Source organism: Arachis duranensis, chromosome 9, assembly GCF_000817695.3.
Source record: "Arachis duranensis cultivar V14167 chromosome 9, aradu.V14167.gnm2.J7QH, whole genome shotgun sequence".
NCBI classification, from domain to species: Eukaryota; Viridiplantae; Streptophyta; class Magnoliopsida; order Fabales; family Fabaceae; genus Arachis; species Arachis duranensis.
Window position 1 is genome coordinate 6,788,560 of NC_029780.3, and position 20,393 is coordinate 6,808,952.

General features: G+C 35.2%; 3 protein-coding genes and 1 long non-coding RNA gene across 4 annotated transcripts; 1 reads left to right on the top strand and 3 right to left on the bottom strand.

The window, feature by feature from the left end:
- Positions 1-1,783: 1,783 nt before the first annotated feature.
- Positions 1,784-2,593, bottom strand: LOC107464323 (oxygen-dependent coproporphyrinogen-III oxidase, chloroplastic-like; the record flags this gene model as incomplete). The annotated part of the gene is made up of 4 exons (XM_052254164.1): positions 1,784-1,815; positions 1,878-2,022; positions 2,116-2,181; positions 2,249-2,593. Coding segments are annotated over 4 exons (588 nt in total), but the record flags the coding sequence as incomplete, so codon positions are not given.
- A 7,246-nt stretch (positions 2,594-9,839) lies between these two features.
- LOC107464542 (uncharacterized) lies at positions 9,840-11,527 on the bottom strand. The gene is made up of 3 exons (XR_001587137.3): positions 11,257-11,527; positions 10,972-11,131; positions 9,840-10,074 (listed from the first exon to the last, which is right to left on the bottom strand). It is a non-coding gene; the product is annotated as an uncharacterized LOC107464542 (long non-coding RNA).
- Positions 11,528-12,721: 1,194 nt separating this feature from the next.
- Positions 12,722-14,850, bottom strand: LOC107464324 (uncharacterized). The gene is made up of 3 exons (XM_016083254.1): positions 14,376-14,850; positions 13,744-14,025; positions 12,722-12,765 (listed from the first exon to the last, which is right to left on the bottom strand). The coding sequence occupies exons 1-3, from the start codon at positions 14,848-14,850 to the stop codon at positions 12,722-12,724; spliced, it is 801 nt and encodes a 266-aa protein (XP_015938740.1).
- Positions 14,851-16,400: 1,550 nt separating this feature from the next.
- LOC127741463 (uncharacterized) lies at positions 16,401-20,266 on the top strand. Its single transcript, XM_052253920.1, has 4 exons — positions 16,401-17,254; positions 17,326-17,408; positions 17,518-17,631; positions 20,042-20,266. The coding sequence occupies exons 1-3, from the start codon at positions 17,011-17,013 to the stop codon at positions 17,581-17,583; spliced, it is 393 nt and encodes a 130-aa protein (XP_052109880.1). The 5' UTR covers positions 16,401-17,010; the 3' UTR covers positions 17,584-17,631; positions 20,042-20,266.
- Positions 20,267-20,393: the final 127 nt, after the last annotated feature.

A 20,393-nucleotide genomic window follows, 5' to 3' on the forward strand; every position in this document is an offset into this window, starting at 1 on the left:
AACCGACAGATGGATAGCCGTGCCGTGACAGGGTGCGTTGAACATTTCCACTGAGAGGATGGGAGGTAGCCACTGACAACGGTGAAACCCTTGCATACAGCTTGCCATGGAAGGAGCCTTGCGTGCTTGAAGAAGAAGACAGTAGGAAAGCAGAGATTCAGAGGATGGAGCATCTCCAAAACCTCAACCTATTCTCCATTACTGCAAAACAAGTACTTATTTCATGTTCTTTTACTTTTCACAATCAATCCTGATAATTTCTGATATCCTGACTAAGATTTACAAGATAACCATAGCTTGCTTCAAGCCGACAATCTCCGTGGGATCGACTCTTACTCACGTAAGGTATTACTTGGACGACCCAGTGCACTTGCTGGTTAGTTGTGCGGGATTGCAAAAGTGTGATTGCAATTTCGTGCACCATATATTCCAATTCAATCGATTGGTATGATCATTCAATCGATTGAAATGTGACGTAAATAAGTTTCTGAGAAAAGGACAAATTAGTCCTTGGGCCTTTTAATCTGCAGACATTTTCATCTCTGACCATTGGAAAATACTTTTAAGTCCCTGATGTCCCTAAAAATTAGACGGATCAGTCCCTCCGTCCATAAGCCACCATCAGACCCGATGGAAAAGGCTGACCTGGCTCCCCTTCTGCTTACCTGGCTTAACGGCATTCCCACGTGGCACGTTAGTGGGATGGAGCTTTTGAAAAAGGGACACATAAGTCCCTGTCACTCAAAACGACGTCGTTTTGTGTACTATCCCTTATATACACTCTCATTCCTTTTCTTGTGTACAATGTCTATTACACCCACAGAGCTTTTACAGAATTACATTAAACCATAAGGAAGACTAAAGATCAAACGCAGGAATACTCTGTTTCTCCCTCCAAAAAAAACACCATCCAGACTGAGAAGGTTTCGGTGTGCATTCGTTGTCGAAGAGGGAGAACCATATACTCTGTTTCTCGTCTTCTTTATAGAGATTCCCTTCGTCATGAGTGATGCTTTCAGTTTTATTCCTTCTTTGTTGAGATGCATGCTGATGAAAAAATCGAGTGTTCTTGTTCCCCGCTTTCAACAAGTTCGCACGAGATCTTTGGGCCCATTTAATCTCTTCTTGATATAAGAGTTTGTCTAAGTCTGCCTGTGCCCTTTTCAAATTCAAAATTGTTTCTTCAATTTGTGAGTGAGATGTAAGTTGTCATATGAGTTCTTATTTACCTTTATTTGTTTCGGAAGCTCCCCAAATTTCTCTTTTCTCCATTCTTGCAATGCTTTGCTGCACTTTCCTAGTTTCTCTTCAATCTGATCATAGTTCACAGCCCAGCTTCTTTTGATAATCTCTTTGCATTCAAAGTCTCTAAGCTACATTCTTCGAATCTGAAAATATATGGCCTCTTCCTTTTTAAGCTCTCCCCATGAACATCGTTTAGGATTGGACAATGTTCTGATCTATATCTTTGAAAATATTTTACCACTCCTTCTAGGAATGCTTCCTTCCAATTTATTATTGCCACTGCTCTATGTAGCCTTTCTTGAATATTTGCTTCCCCAACCTGATTGTTAGACCAAGTGTAAGCATATCCTACAAAGCCTAAATCTAGTAATTGATTCACTTGAAGAGATTCCCATTTACCTGAGTATAAGTCATTGGCAGCCCTCCAAGTTGCTCTTGTTTCAACAACAATAAGCTCACTCTTTTTTCTTTTAACCTACTAAAGAAGGTTGTTTTGGATGCCTTATTTACGAAAAGAAACTAGCTATAGGAATCAGATTCAAGTAATCCCATCCCACACTTCAAATCTATCTATAAAAAAAAACATAAGAAGCAATACATGAATGTGAAGTGCCATTTTAAAATAGCAGAACTATGGAAGTGTTTAACATCCTCCTCGAAAATGTAAGCAGGAGTCAAGTCAGTCCCCCCGCCAAACCACCACTGCCTAGGTGCTCCGGGAGCATCTATAGAATGCAACAGGGTTACACAGTCAGTAGCAGCAAATTTATGCAGATACTTATTTGCAAGATAATAACCTTAGAAATTGGCATAAGTAAGATTTTGAGCTATATGACAAACAACAGTAGTAATAATGGTATGAGAAACAACTCCGAAATAAGGATGGAAAATCATAATCTGCAAGGTTGGGGCAAATGGGTTCTTCGAATGCAAAACCTGAAAAAGGTTGATGTCATTTCATTCCATCTGAAATCGAAAAGAATTGAATGGGGGAAACACTTACGGAGCTGATTCCAGCAGTGAAGAACGGAAAAGGACCAGGCTTCTGGTCAGAAGAAGCGGCAGCTTTTGTAGCGCCGTAAGCTTCTGGCGGCATGATGCTATAAACAACGGAGACATTAACTCCAGCCTTCTCCCAAATGGCCCCGTCTTGGAGAATCCTGCTGATGCCGCCACCGCAGCCGGGCCTGGACCAAACGTCCTCCTTCAAGTTGGTCCCGTCGTCGGCGGCCTCAAGGGCGGTGGAGACGGGGTCCTGAGCTTCTCTAATCATTTTCTCGAAGTGGGCCCTTACAGAAGAGGAGGAGAAAGAAGAAGGGCCATTTAGGGCCAAACGAGAAACGACGTAGTTTTAGGGTTGATGGACTTATTTGTCCAATTTTTGAAACTATCCTGTTGACTCATCAGTCCACGTGTGTATCTATGACGCCAAGTCATCAGAACGGGAGCCACGTCAGACTTTTTCGTTGAGTCTGACGGAGGCATTTGCACGGATGGACTCATCCGTCTAATTTTTATGAAGGTCAGGGACTTAAAAATATTTCAAATGGTCAGGGATAAAAATGTCTGCGGGTTAAAAGGTCAGGGACTTATTTGTCATTTTCTCTAAGTTTTTTCTGATAGCAAGATAATCCAATCGATTGAATTTTGAATCGCCCCATTCTCAATTTTCATTTCGTTTTTATAAATTTTAAATCGCGCCGTGACTAATGGTTTATAAATCGAGTGAGTTATAGGAAACTTGAAATTCAATCGATTGATATTTTAAGAAATACGATTTCAAAATCTTCGACAGATATAATGGATCAAAGATAAATTTTTAATCGATTGAAATTACCAAAAAATTATTACGATTAAAAGATCTAATTCGTTATTATTTTTGTTTTTTATTATTAATAAACATAATAAATAAATAATTTATAAAATAAAAAATAATTTTTATAATTAAATAAAATATATAAAATTAATTTATAATTAAAATTAGAAACGAACTATTTAAGTGCAGGTCCCAACGAGACAAGTGATGCTGCCATTGACCTAAAACTTCGGCTGCGTGTGTTGATTCAAGCACGTACGTGTCGAGTAGTAGGTTTTTCTTTTTGTTAATGGTGGCTACTTAGATAATAATACCTTCATGTAAAATTGAAAAATGTTAGAAGCAATGAGAATTTATTATTTTTAGTAATTATTTAATGATATTAATTTAATTTTTTTAATTTAATAATTTAATAATATATTTTATCTATATTTTTTATATTAATAATTAAGTAATAAATTTTAATAGTTTTCGAGCATTAAAATTACATGCAAGACGATAGTTGCCCCATATTCAACTATGATCTTTACATCACGGCATGCATATAAGATGTAAGTATGTAACTACATTGGGACTAACTACTACTTCATTTCAGAGCAACCAAATTTAATAGTTAATTTTACATGTTTTTAAAAATGTTGTAGTAGTTTCCATGCTTTATTAATAAATTATTAGTCTGTCGGGATCACGTTATCACAAACAATTTGCTTACATATGAATATGATTTTAATTAAATTAATTAATTATTTGATGTAGTCTATCTATAGTAATAACATTTTTTTAGTGATTTCCCAATGCTCGATTATTGTTGCTAGATTTGAAACTTGAATTGCCCAAACTTAAATCTAGATTGTGATCTGCAGCATTACCTGTGGGTTCTACTGCCCATATTATTATTATTATTATTATTATTACATGTACAAACGTTTTTTAACTAAATTCAATTAATTAAGTTGGTAAAACATCCGTATACGTTTGTACATATAGTATCACTGTAAATTAAATTATGATATTGCCTAAAATAAGTTTCGAATTTCTAAGCGCGAATTAAAATAGTTTTTAATCTTTATAAATAATCAAATAAATCACTCAAATTAAATATCATAAATTTTTTATTTTTTTCTCTAATCCAAAATTCTGTTATTGCAGTATTGATATGAACCGTTAAGAGTCAACATGACATTATTATTATTATTATTATTATTATTATTATTATTTACTTTGCTTGAGTACGTATACGTAATCTATCTGTGTTGATATATAATTAAGGTGTTTGTTTCGGTAAGTTGATAAATTCATATATAGCAATATGTTTAAAATATAAACAAGTAATAATTAACTATGTAAAATTTATTTTTTATATTAGTATTTAATTTTTTTTAAAAAATATATATTATATCACCACTTTTACTATAATATTTTTTTAATTAAATAAAAATAAAAAATAATTTTTATTTAATTTATAAAAAGTATTAAACATCCTTATTTTATTCAATTAGACAAAAATATCCTTCTAAATCAATCAAATTTAGAATTCAACTAATCCTAATTTTATATTTTCAAATAATTTAAACAACAAAACAAAAATATATCTAAAAAACAAAAAAAATCAAAATTTTTCGTTCAACTGAATTTAAAAACCCACTCGATCTCTCTCATCTTTCTCTGGCGTCACACTCAAACTCTCTCTCTCGTCTCCGGTCACGTAACCAAGGTCGTCGTCCCTCTTCTCGTCTTCGAAACCTTACTTAACTAAGGATTGAAAACTCTATTTACATAAATGTCCAATTTTCTTTGGAAAAAACAGGTGTAAAAGATTTGGAAACTGCATTGCATAACTACAAATCAATTTCTGTTGATGCTCCTGAACAAGCAAGTTGGTCTGTGGCTGAAAATGATCGATTTGAGCCTGCCTTAGTGGAGGTATTTGCTTCTTGATTCTTGAATGCTTCTCATCTTAAATTTTGAATCTAACTTTTCAGTCACGTGAATTTTTTGGTAGTGCAAGAAACTAGTTGCTGAAATTGGGACAATGATGAGTGTTCAAGTTATTATTATTGAAGGATCAATGATCAGTTCAAACCCCTACTTTTCAAGTTCTTAGAGGCGTGATTTCACTGTATGTGCTTTGTGATTAAGTTGCTTAAATTCAGGATTTTGTTTGTCACATAACTCTGATGCCTTGAATCACTTCAATAAGCTCTGTTACTTGACAAGAAATAAAGGAACTGAAGAATCTATGATATCTTGAAATTAAACCAGTATAATAGTGATATGATTGAGATTCTGTTCTCACATATGAAATGCAAATAGACAGTGTAAATTTTGGTGATTTGAAATAACTTCATGCTATCATCAACACAACAGTTTGCTCCTTTTTTATCCTACTAAACTTTCATATATGCAGTCATCTTTTTATTCTTTCTGAGAGGGAGGTTTTATTCTTTGGAGATGAAATATACTTTGTTTTAAATTAAGATTTCTTTTATAGTGCATTCTTTCTTTTTTTTTTTTTGCCAAAAATTTAATTTATTCAGTTAGAAATCAAGGTAACAAAGTAACTCCATTGAAGTCAAAACTTATTTATTTGATATCTAATTATTAACATGTCTCCCAATTGATTATTTCTAATTCATAGGTCTCTAAAACTGTACCTGTAAAAGCGTCCGATTTGTGAAGATCATGTTTTTTTTTTTTTTCACTTGAAGGCATATATTGCTTTTATCGCATACTGGATTCCTTCCCGTTACAAATTGATGTAATTCCTAGGATACATGTGATTATTGTTTTATTCTCACTGAGAACTTGTATGGATATGTCCCTTTTTAAAGATGGTGGAAAGCAGATGCACAGGCTGAATTTGCCGCTTTAATTGCAAAGATAATTTATAACAATGAAATTAAAGGATTGATTGTCATGGTTAAATTTATAGTTTACCTCTTAGGTCCTAGATATCTTAGTATGTTTTGTTTTATGTTGCTCAAAATCATTTGTTGCATGAACCATTCATATATGTATCTTTCCATATATCTCATTATCTATTTTCTTAAAGGTGTTGTTTCTTTGATGATTCCATCAATATCATTGTTTATTGTTAATCCAACACTTTGTTTATGTAAAATAAATTGAATACTTCTAGATTTGGGTAAAGTGGGGATAGAGACGACAGTTCATTCCCCTGAACAAGCTAGGTAACTTAATTGATAATTTTTTTTATAATAGATAAGTTGTTCATTCCTTTTTTGAATTGTCCTGTTATATTTAGGTCTTCCTAGTTTGTGATTAGTGCAACAATTGTCAGTGATTTGACTTTTAGGTTGGATAGTACCTAATTTTGTTACAAAGTAGAAATTTGCTTCGATTCACACTTTCATTGTATCAACTGATCTTTTCACTCACATACAGCTCATAACAAGCATGCCAGTAGCATTTGTCATAGTATACGTAATCTGTAGCTAATTAAAATGCAGATTTTGATTATTTGGGAAGTCTTTTCTTGAACACGTTTTATAAAAATATATTCCTCTTGCCTCCATATAGGCTTAAAAGCTTTCGCCTCTTCTTGTAATACATCTCTGCGCATTGCGCGAATGAGTCTGCATCTTGTTCAATTAATTTGAGCATTGCCTGTGTCTTCTTATTATGTTCTGCCATTAAAGAAAACAAACACATCAATCCATTTTCTTTCCTTTTACCTCTCAAAATTAAAACGCATAGACACCATACATAGCAAACTGAAAAGTGGATTCTAGAAGAAAAATGAGAATATTAACTTGAAAAGTAACAATCATTATTAGTGCTTGCTACATGTTATATGATGTATACTCAATTTTATGATTCTAATTGTCATAGTTGTTAACTTGCACTTATTAATTATTATGTTATTTTACCAGCATCCAGTATGGTATTGGGATCTTACAATCTATCCAGAATTAGTCAAAGAGCCTAAAGAAGTCTCTTAAAGTGATTGTTATCAAGTTTTGCTACTTAAATTGTACTTTTATCTTCTTGTGCTGGTAGTCGGTTCCCACTTTATTTAGAAAAAAAGGCAGCCCGGTACACAAGCATCCCACCGTAACTTACGTTGCGTTTGTTTGATGTCCGTGTCTTGCCAAGACATAGATACAGTGAGACGTGTCTATTATTTGGATTCTGAGACACAGAAATAAGAAGGACACGGTTACACACAAGAACACACAAGTTACATGTATTTCATGTCTGGGTAAAATGCTGAGACACGGATGAAGGGCGATGGACACGGATCAGTATAAAAAATTTCAGACGATTTTGTCCTTGTTAATTTTTTGAAATTCCAAAAGGGTCCCCTGTTTATATCAAACCCTAAGCAGTGAAAATTCCTTGTGTAGTTGTTCTGCATCATCGAAGGTGTATGACTGCCGCACAATGTCTACGTTTCCCGCTGACTCTCTTCTCCGAATACTGCATGCTATGCTCTGGTTGCGGTGATCTTGTGTTGCTACTCTGCCATCTTTGCGTCTCTATCTGGTAGCCACGTTAACCTCAAACCCCTGCTGCGCATTGAGTCTTTCATCCTCCGCTGCTGCAACATCTGCCCTCTCGGTGTGCTTTGCCTCGTTGTCTCTGGTATGTTTTCTTATGTGAAGTTTCTTCTTTTAATTTTGATTATTGATCAGATGGGTTATGTTGATTAATTGCTAATCCAGAATTTGGGTATGTGGACAATTGAATTGTATGTAAACCTGGGTTTTTGGGTATTATTCATTATTTATTTTGTTTTCTTCTGAAATCTTCAATAGGCAATGGATAATCTCGGTGGTGGTTGTTTTAAATGCATATTGAAGCTTGATAAGTTATTTTTTCTAATTGAAGAGGAAAAAGAGTGAAAAAAGCCATCTGCCTAATTGAAAGAAACTTATCATAAGTTAGACTTTATAAATTGTTGTCACCATCAAACATTTTCTGCTCAACTATGCAGCAAAATCCTCAAAAAGAAAAGAGTTGTAGAAGGAGTTGTTACTGCTGTGATAAATAAAATTTTGTTACTGATCTGTTGAGCTTATTAGTGCTGATTGTTGATAAAACTAGTGATAAAAATGTTGCTCTAATTGCTGATTAATATGTTAATTAAATTGCTTATGAAATTATTAATAGGTGAGCTTTTTAATTATTATCTATTGAAGAATGCTAGAGGATAATTTACTTGTGTTGTGTTTATAAAATTGCTTATCAAACTGCTTACCAAGTTGTTTCCTATCATGATTTGTGTTATGTGGTTGTAGAAATTATTAGGATTTTTCTTTTATGTATTTACTTGTTATTGTTTCTTAGGAAGTGATGATGGATCGTTCTGAACAAATTAAGCTATGTGTTGGATATTACTGGATTATGAGAATGCAATGAAAAGTTTCCTGGATGTGGTCTCACTGTGAAGCACATCAGAAACAAACACAAGCGGCTGAAAGAAAAATATATGTTTGTGGCTGAGATGTTGGGTTGTAGTGGTTTTGGGTGGAATTCCGAAAAGATGTGTGTTGAAGTGGATAGTAAACAAGTACTGGAAGCTTGGGGAAAGGTGTGATCTTAATATTTTTTCGCATCTATTCATTCTTCTTACAAGTACTTGCTCGTCTGAACATGTAATTGTTGGCTTTGTTTTATGTTGTACAGGGTCGCAATGTTACACTCTACACTCCAAGCAAGCCTTTTCCGTTGTTCGAACGTCTTGGGAGCATTTTTGGCAAGGATAGAGCTACTGGTCTTGATGCATGCAGTGGAAAAGATGCTGAAGAAGATGTCACACCGGGCTCTACATTTGCTACGGCCACATCTGGTGGCTTGGGTTTAGGCGGTGACGATGTTGACATGGAAGATTTAGCAGCTGCAGAGAGCGAACTACCCAATACCTTTTCAACCTCATTTGCTTCATCAAGTGAGAAAAATCTAGGACGTCACACTGCAACTAAAAAAAATCAATGATGCTGCGGTCCTATCAAACTTAGCAGAAACTTTTAAATCTGCGGTTGAGGATCAAGAAAAGCATGTGCAGGTACTAGCCAATGCAATGTCTGGTGTTAATGAGCAAGTGAATCTTGGCCGTACACTGAAGAGTCTTGGTTTCACTACAATGGAGATCGTGCAAATTGCAAAAAAATTTGTGCAGAATCCAGAATTGAAGGCAACCTTTTGGAGCTTAGACGAGGAAAAGGAAGCATTCGCACGAGATATAATGGACAACTTTTAACTATTGTTAATGTACTTGGTTATCTTAATTGTTAATTTATTCGGGTGTATTGCTAAACTTATCAAGATATTTTGCAAAACTTAGTAGGGTCTTCTGGTAAACTTAATAGAAATCGCAGGGTTATGTTATTTTTTTTCTTATGCTGGACAAGTGAAGTATACTAGCTACATTGCAACTCTTTTGTGCATTCTGTTGAATTTTATTGAGTTTTGCATTATGTATGTTAATATTCTGCACTTAAATTATTTATTAGGATTCATTTACTTGTATTGTATAATTTTGCCCCAAAAATTATGCACTTCTGTAGCACTTTCAGCAAATTTTGCTTAGTATGTGATGATTTTCTGCTATTCTACACTTTTTTGGCACAAAATATACTCTTATAAGTGAAAAAAATATATTCTTAGCTAAAAAAATCAGCAAACCAAAATAAATATCAAAGAAACCACTTTTCATTGAATTTTCAATTCATACAAGTTCATTACAAGTGAAGGATCTAACAAATAATTGTGTATTTCCTAAACCTATGCTAATATAACTCTTATGCTATTCTTAAAGCAACCAGTAGCTATGAGAATAGTTTCCTTGTCCCTGCAGATGTACTCTTTGGGAGACCAAGACAGCTTTAACAAAAATAGAAATGGTTATCAAGAATTGGAAGCTGAGTTGTAGTCCTGAGGAATATGACTAAGAGATCTTGGTTGATGGAGGATGTATACAGATTTTGTGAAAATCAACATGCTTGATGGATAGATTGCTATGACTAACCACGACAATGCCTACAACAAACCTGCATATAGAAGTAAATGGGAATTTAGGAAACAGTTATATCATCCGTAAAAACTTAAAAAACAGCAAACTACAATGATGGGAATAATTCAAAGATTTGATAGATATGATTATCACTAAGCAACAACATGTGTAAATGCCTTTTGATTGATTCAATTGAAAGCTATCTATATTTATACAACATAGAAGATGCTTGCACAAAAGCCAAAAAACCTAATAGAAATCAAAGCATCAGTTTTAGACTTTTAGATGATAAATAGAGAGAAAAAGGTATCATGAACATTTCATCCAATTCTGATTTAACAAGCTAGAAATTAAAAAGATGTTTCCACCAACATTGATTAATTATTTATCTCAACATATATAGGAAATAATTGCGAAAAGAAGAGTAGGCTTACATACACTAATCCTATTAGAAAAATGGAATGCATCATGCAGAGACACAAACAAGATTTTTGAGGTTTTAACCATAACACCTATTTGAGTATTATTATGACTAATTGCATTGCAATATCTGCCAATATTAAGAGATAATAAAAAGACAATAATAAAAATAGCAAAAAAATTCAGATTCAATTTAAGAGATAATATCAAATAAGTTTCTTAATCCTAATGCTTTTGGAGAATTCTTTGTTTCCTTTATGCAGTAGTATTTTTTGAAATCATCCCACAAAAAATCACATCAAATGAGGTGGTTTCAATCAATTCTTATGATAATAACAATAATCACATGAAAGCAATCAATTTTATTTTCTCTCTGTTTTCACTAATATCGTGAAATTAAAAACAAACTACTGAAATTCCTAACTAACAAATTGCCCAACTTGGAGTTAGTGTGACTAAAATCAGATAGAAAAACAAAACGGAATGTGAATTCAATTTGACATTGGGTTCTTACCTCCAAGGGTTGTGTGGGAAACCTGATGCTAGTCACAAATGTGGATTAAATCAGAGACAAGTCCATATAAGGGCTTCCCAACCACTGGAAGATCAGCTGAATCCGGGAGAATTTGGAGTTTCGAAGGGTCCACATTGACTCCATACTTGAACCTGATATACTAAACCCAGAAACAAATCATCAAACACATGGTAACAAAAGTGGATTTGCGAACACCCACACAACAATCAAGAAGAAGAAGGAGAAAAGGAAAAAAAGAGCAGAAGAAGAACCAGAGAGATTCACCTCGAAGAAGAAGAATCCTTGACGAGGAGGAACCGCACCGAAAAGATCCAAGAAAAGGTGAAGAATGAGGACGCCAACTAAGGAGAAGAGAGATTTCTGGGGATAGAGGGGGGAACCCTCGAACCAACTTAGGAAAAATAGGAATCTGAATAGCTTTTGCTTTTTTCTTTCTTTTAATTATTTAATTTTTAATTTAAATTAACAGGACAAAATGGTCATTTTCAATTAGGTAGTGTCTTGTTCTTTGTAAACCAAACATAATATTAGACATTATACTAATAATATGTCTATCATATCCAAACAGCATACATGAACACAAATATTTTATGTCTATGTCTCAAATGTCTATGTCTCAATGTCTATGTCTCAATACATACACAAAACAAACGCAGCCTTAGGGTCCGGGAAGGCCCACACCCAAAGGGTGTAATGTACGCAGTCTAATTTAGAATTTAGCAATTTATGAACACTTGATTCTAAATCATCCCCTTTCTTGTGTTGTTTGATTTCAGAACATTGTAACAGAAAATGAGTTTGCAAAGAGGCTTTTAGCTGATGTTATTCTACCTAGTGACATTGGTGTTACTTTCGATGATATTGGAGCTCTTGAAAATGTCAAAGATACGCTGAAGGAGTTAGTGATGCTTCCATTACAAAGGCCTGAGCTCTTTTGCAAGGGGCAATTAACCAAGGTTTACCTAACTTACATATTGAAATGCATTTTGTTGCTTAACTTGTATTTTTGCTATAGATGTCTGTTCGAAGTTAGAGTTATCATTGGTCCTATTATTTCTTGATTTTTCTTTGGTTGAATTGCTGATTGGTTGATGTATGATGCCTTTAATGCCCCTATTTTTTTTTGAAAGAGAAGCTCAACACAACAAGCTAAGTGGAGCATAGAGGATAACAACATAGGAATAACAAATAAACTAATGAAAAATAAGCAAAGCAAATAAAACAAACATAGATATCCCTTTGTCATCTCTCGCATTGCCATCAACAACAGAAATAGTCTGCACCTAACCACTCCTTGTTGCTCAGAAAGGACATGTTGATAATCTTTCCAACCCATTTTCCTTTGTTCTAAAAAATTCTCCAGTTTCGTTCCAACCATATGTTCCAAATGATCGCACAAAAGCACACCATCCATCTCTTGCTCTCCTCTTTTCTATTTGAGATCTCAGTCCAACTTTGGAAGTGCTCCTTTACCGTACCCGGACAAGCCCATTGCATACCAACATATGATAACCAAGCACACCATACCTGTTAAGAAAAACTATAGCCAAGAAACAAGTAGTGGCCACATTCAATACCATTATTACATAAAACACATAAAGTATCTTTTTTGTGAATGACCCCAAACCGACTCAATCTGTCCTTTGTATTGACTTTGCCAGTCAGGGCGAATCAGACAAACAACTCCACTCTAGGTGGTACAAGACCTTTCCAAATAGTCCTAGTAAAGCTATAGCTTGATATATCCTCCGAGACCATTTCCACCTGCAACACCTGCACAAATGAGTTATTAGAGAAAATTCCTTATTTATCATATTTCCAAACAACTCTATCCTCTCTTCCATATTCAAGTTTGACTAGCCTCAAAGTGTGGTGAAGTTGGTTCACTAGATCCAACTCCCATTGGAATAGTTCTCTCCTCCATTGGAAATTTCATATCCAAACTAACCCATCCCAAAACCCATAATCCCCTATTACTGATCCTATTTGGTTTGAAACTGAGAAGAGCCTTGGAAAGCGATCTTTCAAAGAACCTCCATGAATCCAAACATCTTCCCAAAACCGAGCTCGTCTCCCATCACCAACCTCCATGAATAACCCAGTAATCATCTTATGTCTGACTTCTTAATTCTTGAACTGTAACTGACAAATATCCTTCCATGAACTCCCCCGAATAAGTAATTCCTGTGAGGACAGAAGCTCATTTGGATTCAGGTTGTTACAGGAGAAGACCACCTTCTTCCACAATGAACACTCCCCTTTAGAGAATCGCCACCACCATTTAAACAGAAGAGCTGCGTTTCGTATCATAGCATTCCCAACTCCCAACCCGCCTAACTTTTTAGGAGCCTGTACCACTTTTCACTTAACCAAAGCCATATCATTCCTCCCATCCTCTTTACTCCATAGAAATATCCTCTGCAAGTAAATAAGTTTCTCTGCAATAGCCTTTGGTATCTTATACACGTTCAAATAATAAACTAGAAGGCTATTCAACACAGATTTGATAAGCACCAACTTACCGACCTTATTGAGTACCTTGGCTTTCTAGAGGCTAAGCTTCCCCTCCACTTTGTCTATTACTAGCTTCCATGTCTTAACCATTCTTGGGTTTGCTCCTAGCGAGATGCCCAAATATTTAACTGGAAGAGTGGCTTGCTTACAGGCCAACACAATGCACATACGTTGTACTCACTGCTCGTCACAGTTAATAGGAATCAAGCTAGATTTATCAAAAGTTAATACTTAAACCTGACATCAACTCAAAGCAATGAAGCAGTCTCCTGTAATTCTTGATTATCTCTTCCTCTGGAGGACAGAATAAAATAGTATCATCTACAAATTGAAGATGCGGTAACTCAATATGATCTCTCCCAACTAACAACGATGATATGCGATCGTTTCTAACAACCTCTCCAATCATCCTATGTAGGACATCAACAACAAGTACAAACAAAAATGGGGATAGAGGATCACCTTGTCGCAAACCCCTTTCCATCTTAAACGGCTTAGACAGCGAACCATTTATCAATACTGACATAGGGCACATACTGATACGCTCCATAACCCATCTCCTTCATCTTCGTCTAAATCCCATCTTCTGCAATACAAGGTCTACAAAACTCCACTTGACCATGTTATATGCTTTCTGGAAGTCTAGCTTTATTATTGTCGCTTCTTTCTTCCTCTGTTTGATCCACTAACCGTTTAACACACGATAAGGGTCCCATCATGAATCTTCCAACCCTTGACAAACGCACTCTGCGTCTCACCCACTAACCCTAAAATAACATCTCTCATTCTCTTAATCAGCATCTCGAGATTACCTTATATACACACCCTACTATGCTGATCGGACGCAGATCTTTGATTTTTTTTAGCACCTGTAAACTTAGGGGCCAGCGCCACCCAAGTGACATTAGCATCTGGCGGCAACGTAGAAGATTGGAAAAAGCCCAGTACTATTGCCGTGAACTCCGAGCCAATTTCATTCCAACATTTCTTTATGAAATTCATGCTGTAACTGTCACTTTCTGGAGCCTTCTTGAAAGATTCACAATTCCACACTGCCTCTCTAACCTTCTCAGGTGACGGTAGCATCTCTAAAGCAAAAGCATCCTCCTCGCTAATCCTTTCCACCAAACCATCTCTGAAACCCACGATAGGAGACCTCTCTTGATGATATAAGCCCTTATAAAACTCCTTGACGGCAATCTTAATAATCCTAACTTGATTCTTTATCAATCTTTCATTAATAACTAGAGTATCAATCCTATTATTTCTCCTTCTCGCAGAAGCTAAGTTGTGAAAATATCTCATGTTTTTATCCATGTCCCTTGCATGCCTCGACCTCGACATCTGCTTCCAATGTAGTTCTTTCATCAAATATTTATTAATGCAAATATTCATGTATGTACTCAAATTTTAAATAAAATACTCTACATAATTAATAATAATTTAAAAATTTAAAAAAATTATTTTATTCCATACAAAAACAGTTTAAAAAAGAAAAAATGAGCTAACAAACTATTTGATTATGAGACTTTTTCAAAATATTATTCATGAGCTATCAAGAATGGGTTGAAGAGTATTATATAGAATTCGAATTGATAGCTTATCAATATTTTGAAAAAGTCTCGTAATTAAATATTTTGTTAGTTTTTTTTAATGCATGGAATAAAATATATTTCATTTTATTTCTAAATTATTAATTTTTTAATAAATTTATTTAAATTATATCACAAAAAAATATTTTATTCCATGCAAAACAATTTAAAAAAATGGATTAAAAGATGTTAGGAGTACTATCAAAATTTGTAATGTCCTAGTGACTTAGGTAAATACATGCATGTACTCAAAATTTAAATAAAATACTCTACATAGTCTATAATAATTTAAAAATTAAAAAATATATATTTCTATCATTTACTTACCCAAGTCACTGGGATATTACAAATTTTTACAGTATTCCTAACATCTTTTAAGCCGTTTTTTTAAATTGCTTTGCATGGAATAAAATAATTTTTTAATTTTTTAATTATTATTGATTATATAGAGTATTTTATTTAAAATTTGAGTACATACATGAATATTTGTATTTAAATTTAATATTTTTTTAATTGCTTCGCATGAAATGAAATAATTTTTTTAATTTTTAAATTATTAATTATGTAAACGAGTATTATTATATTTGAAATTTGAGTAAATATAATTTTTAATAAATCTTTTAGTAAATTTATTTAAATTATACCACAAAAAAATTTTATTCCATGCAAAATAATTTAAAAAATGACTTAAAAAATATTAGAAGTACTGTAAAAATTTAGAATAGCTGATGCATAGTAATATTTGTAATTCGAATCAACATGCTTCATGTAAGACCCAAAACTTTTGAAAAAGGGCTATTATTAGCTAATTTCAAATTCTGTATTTCTGTAGCTTTAATTTCAGAAATTTCTTTATTAAAAAAAATCTGTAGCTTTAATTTCAGAAATTTCTTTATTAAAAAAAATTAGAGCAAGTTTTGATTAATTGAATTTGAAATAAATAAGATTTATTATCCAATTTTATAAGTATTGGATTATTTTTTATATTTAAATTATAAAGCTGGCAGTTATGAAATAATAAGGGATTTATATGATTTGGATTGAATAATTAATATTTTAAATATTACTACTACTATTTTGGAAAAATAGAGAAAATAATTATATTATTCCTAATTTTTAGATTTGGGCATTTCATTGGAAATAATTTGTGAAAGTGAGGAACAAATGGTATTTTCTATATATATAATTAGTGTTGGATTTAATTTGGGTTTCAATTATTATATAGTACCCAATTTTATTTGAAATTACCAAATTACCCCTAAACCTAATTTTGCCTAAACCCTAACCCATCTACCCTCTTCCCCAAGACTCAGCAGCAGTTGCGCAGCCCCTATGCTAACACACACACACCCTGTTCCTCGAGAAAGAAACAAAGAAACAAAGAAAGAAAGGAAGGGGGATCGGGAAAGGGGAAATCCGAGAGGGAGGGCTTCACCACCAATGGAAGGAGATCCGGGGGAAGGAAGAGCACCGGGAAAACAGCAGCTCGTCGGCCAGCCGCGTTCTGCCACCACGTCCAGCTCGCCGCCGATCGCGCTCCAATTTTCTGCCACTACCGCGCTGTTTGCGCCATCGCCAGGGAGAGCAAAACCGAGAAAGGGTTGGCTAGCTAATGGGGATGGTCGCGGGCTCGGAGCCGCAGTGCCTTCATCACCACCGCGTCTACACCGTGCCGCCGCCACTGCTAAGGTTTGCCGCCGCCACCTTATCACTGCCGGCAAGCACAGAGGGAGAGAGAAATCGGAGTTTTGCCAGCAGAGAGAGAGAGAGAGAGAGCGCGATAGGGGGAGCCATCTCCGCCTGTGTCATCGCCACCGAGAACTGCCATAGAAGCTGTCTTCGCCGGTGCCGATGGAGGCGCGAACAGAGGAAGAACGCACTCGTGGGGGGCTTGCGGAGAGAGTGAGGCACGATGGTGGTGGGTGGTTCCACCGCCCTTGCTGCCGTGCCGTCAGAGTCTGCCGCCATGGCCGCCGATCTCCTAGTTGCTGCTGTGGTTGGGGGTCTGCTGTGTATGGTCGCCGAAAAACCTTTCTGCCACCGGAGCTGCCCTGAAACACCATCGAAGTCTGACAGTGCCACTGCCGGAGTTCTGAGGCCACCGAAATCACCGTCGGAGCTTTTGGCTACTTCTGCCATCGCCGGAAAAGTTTCCGGTAAGGGTTTCATTTGAGGTTTCTGCCTTTTTGGTTTTCGAGATGGTTTTGATGCTGTGCGATTTTTCTAGTTGATCCACCGGAGTTTCTGGCTGCCGACGGAGCTGTTGCTGCCACCGGTTCGAAATCACAGCTGCTTCGTGTTGTCATTCCGGTAAGAAATTATGTTTTGAAAAGCCTCACGTTAGTTTTCAGTTGTGTTTGGTTAATAAATGAGTTTTGGTAATGTGGGATCATTCCTGATTATTATATGCTGCGATTAGTGTTGCTGTGGTTACCGCGGGAGTAGCTTGGGGCCGAGGTTGCGGTTGTTGGTGATCCCAGTTTAAGAGAGGAGGTTCCTGTGACACGTTTGGGTTATGAATTTGCATTCTAAGGTAGGGGCACTTTCCAAAAACTATGTTTTATGTATTGGAATTATTACATATGGATACTGACGTGAGATATTATGTATTTGGTGATTGTAATTGCCTTATGTATTATTTGATTGACTCGAATGATTATGGATGTTGGTTTGGCTGAATTGTTGTGCGGCTCTGTGAAATGTAATGTTTTAAAGTTGATTCTTTAAAGATTTGAAATCTGAGTTTAAACCATTGAGGATTGGTTTGAATTGAGTCAATTATTTCAATGATGTGAAAAGTCGAATGCACTTTTGAGTTCGGCCTGGTTTATTTTAATTGACTTGGTTTTGAACAAATGATTTGTTATTGAGCCGTCTCTTTAAAGCTTTGGAAATGAGTTAAATTGGTTGATATTGATTTGATTTTGAAATGATTTCCTTGAGATATGCCAATGAGGCGACTGTTGGATTTAACTTGATTTTGAATTGATTTTTGGGATTTTAGACTGTTGAAAGGGATTGAGGAACGATTTAGTTGGGACCCGAACCGGGTGGCAAAGTCCAAGTTTTCGGGGAGGTGCTGCCAAAATTTCTATAAAATACGAAGCTTTATTTGAAATGTTATTTGAAAAATTTGAATTTAATGCCTTTCCTATTTACTCGGAGGATTGTGAATTTAGGGCTTCTCTTATTATCTTTGCTTAGAACAATTATGAAAGCGATGAAGCTATGCTTTGAAAGAATTATTGAAAAAAGAGAATCATGATTTCTCCTTGTTTTCCAAGAAGAATAGTATGTTTTTTGGTACAATTTATTCGGAAAAGAATTTTGCCTTGGGGTTGTTTTAAAAGGTAAAACGGGTTTATGTTTTTCTCTATTAAACATAAAGAGTGCCCATTGGAAGAGTTTTCGTGATTTTAAAAGAAATTGGATTTCGATTGATGAACCTCATTATTTTGACGTTTTGAATAAGATTTAGAGTACCCTTTGAACTCTAGTTTAACACAACAAAAATGATTCTCTTAGCAGTTTGAAACACTTCAAATTTAATTATGGAATTGAATCCGGTTTTGTTTAAGTAAAGAAAATGGCTTTGAAAAGAGTAATTGATTACATGACTTGGATTGGCTTAGATCCTATTTTTATTACTCAATTCGGAAAGCCAATATTTTAATGATTTTAAATGAATTTGGCGGAATGAGTTATGTTATTCTCCCCTAAAGACTTGAGACTCTACCAAGAAACTTTTGTTATTAAATCCCCTTGTTGGGTGGATGATTTTGAATGTTTCAAAATGAATCTTTAACTTGCCATGGTTATGGAAGTTGTGGAAAGAGGATGCCGAGAGTGGAATTGTTTTTAAAAAGGGGAACTTACTTTGAGTAAAAGTGGCTTATGAGCCTGGGATGATTTGAGAAATGAGATTTCTAAAGGCAAGGATGAAAAGAGTTGGAACTTGATTTCAAAGTGAAATGATTTGGAAAAAAGTGATTTATGGCTTAAATGCCGATTTTATGAATTAATGATGTTGAATGTGGAAGTGATGTTTTGTTGTGAGCCGAAATGGCTGTGTATGATTATAAATATTGGTTGGTTCTGGATTGAACTGTGAGTCAGAATGGCTGTGTATGATATGAATATTGGCTTGTTCTGGACTGAACCGTGAGCCGGATGGCTGAGATGGATGTTGATCCATGGATGAGATTGAATGTATATGCTAAATCATTGATAAATGTGAACGTTGCACTTTCACTATTGGAGATAAGAGTTTTCCTGTGAGAAAGCAGTGTCTAGCCACCACGTGCTCCAGGTTGAGACTCGAAGATCTTTTGACCCTATTTCGTAAGTGTGGCCGGGCACTGTGAAAGTCACGGATGAGCTCGCTCCCGTAAATATTCACCAGTGAAGGTGATGGATATGGATCATGATTATGATCAAGTTTATTATGAGTATAACTCGAGTTGGGGATGCGCGACAGAGGGACAGTCCAATGGTTAGCTACCAGGACTTGTAGGTTGGCTCTATAACCGACAGCTGATATCATCAGCCACTAGGGACAGTCAAGCATCATATGTATCTATGTGACATTGTTTGGGTGTGCATATTATACTTAGTTTGCCTATGTGATTAATTGCTAATTGTTCTACTTGCAATATCTATTTGTTTGTGCTTGCATCTTCTTATTTGTGTTTGCTACTGAGACTCTGTTGGACTGTGGTGATTGGTCGGTGGTTGGATTGTTTGGTCCTAGGGCCGTGATTAAATTGAGATGGACCAATGGTTGGTTTTGGTTTTGTGGTTATAGTTTGGAAATGCATGAAAGTCAGTTATTAATCACTGGTGTGGTTATCTTCACGTATCCTATTACAGTAATTCTCAAAAACCCTCTACTGAGAACCCTTTCGAGGATGATGTTCTCACCCCCTATATTTTTCCCCTTTCAGGATATGGATGCAGAAGTCACGAAGAGTGTATTTAATTATTGTTGAGATGCTCTGTGTTGCTTTAGATTATTATTTGTTTTACCCTCGCCTTTACCTTGATATATTTTGTAAGAGGGATAGGAACTATATTGGATAATGCTTGTAATATTATTTATATATATGCATGTATATATATGGATATACTCTTTATAAGTTTCTGCAAGTTGTATGGTATGTATGGATGTACGTTGTATAGCAAAAGTATTTTTGGAGCGGTTTTGCGGTTTAAAGTTTTAAACAAGCTCATATTTTAGTATTAAATAGTATAAGTGTCGTTGTAATGTCCGAGCTATCAGAGTCCCGCAGCCGGAAG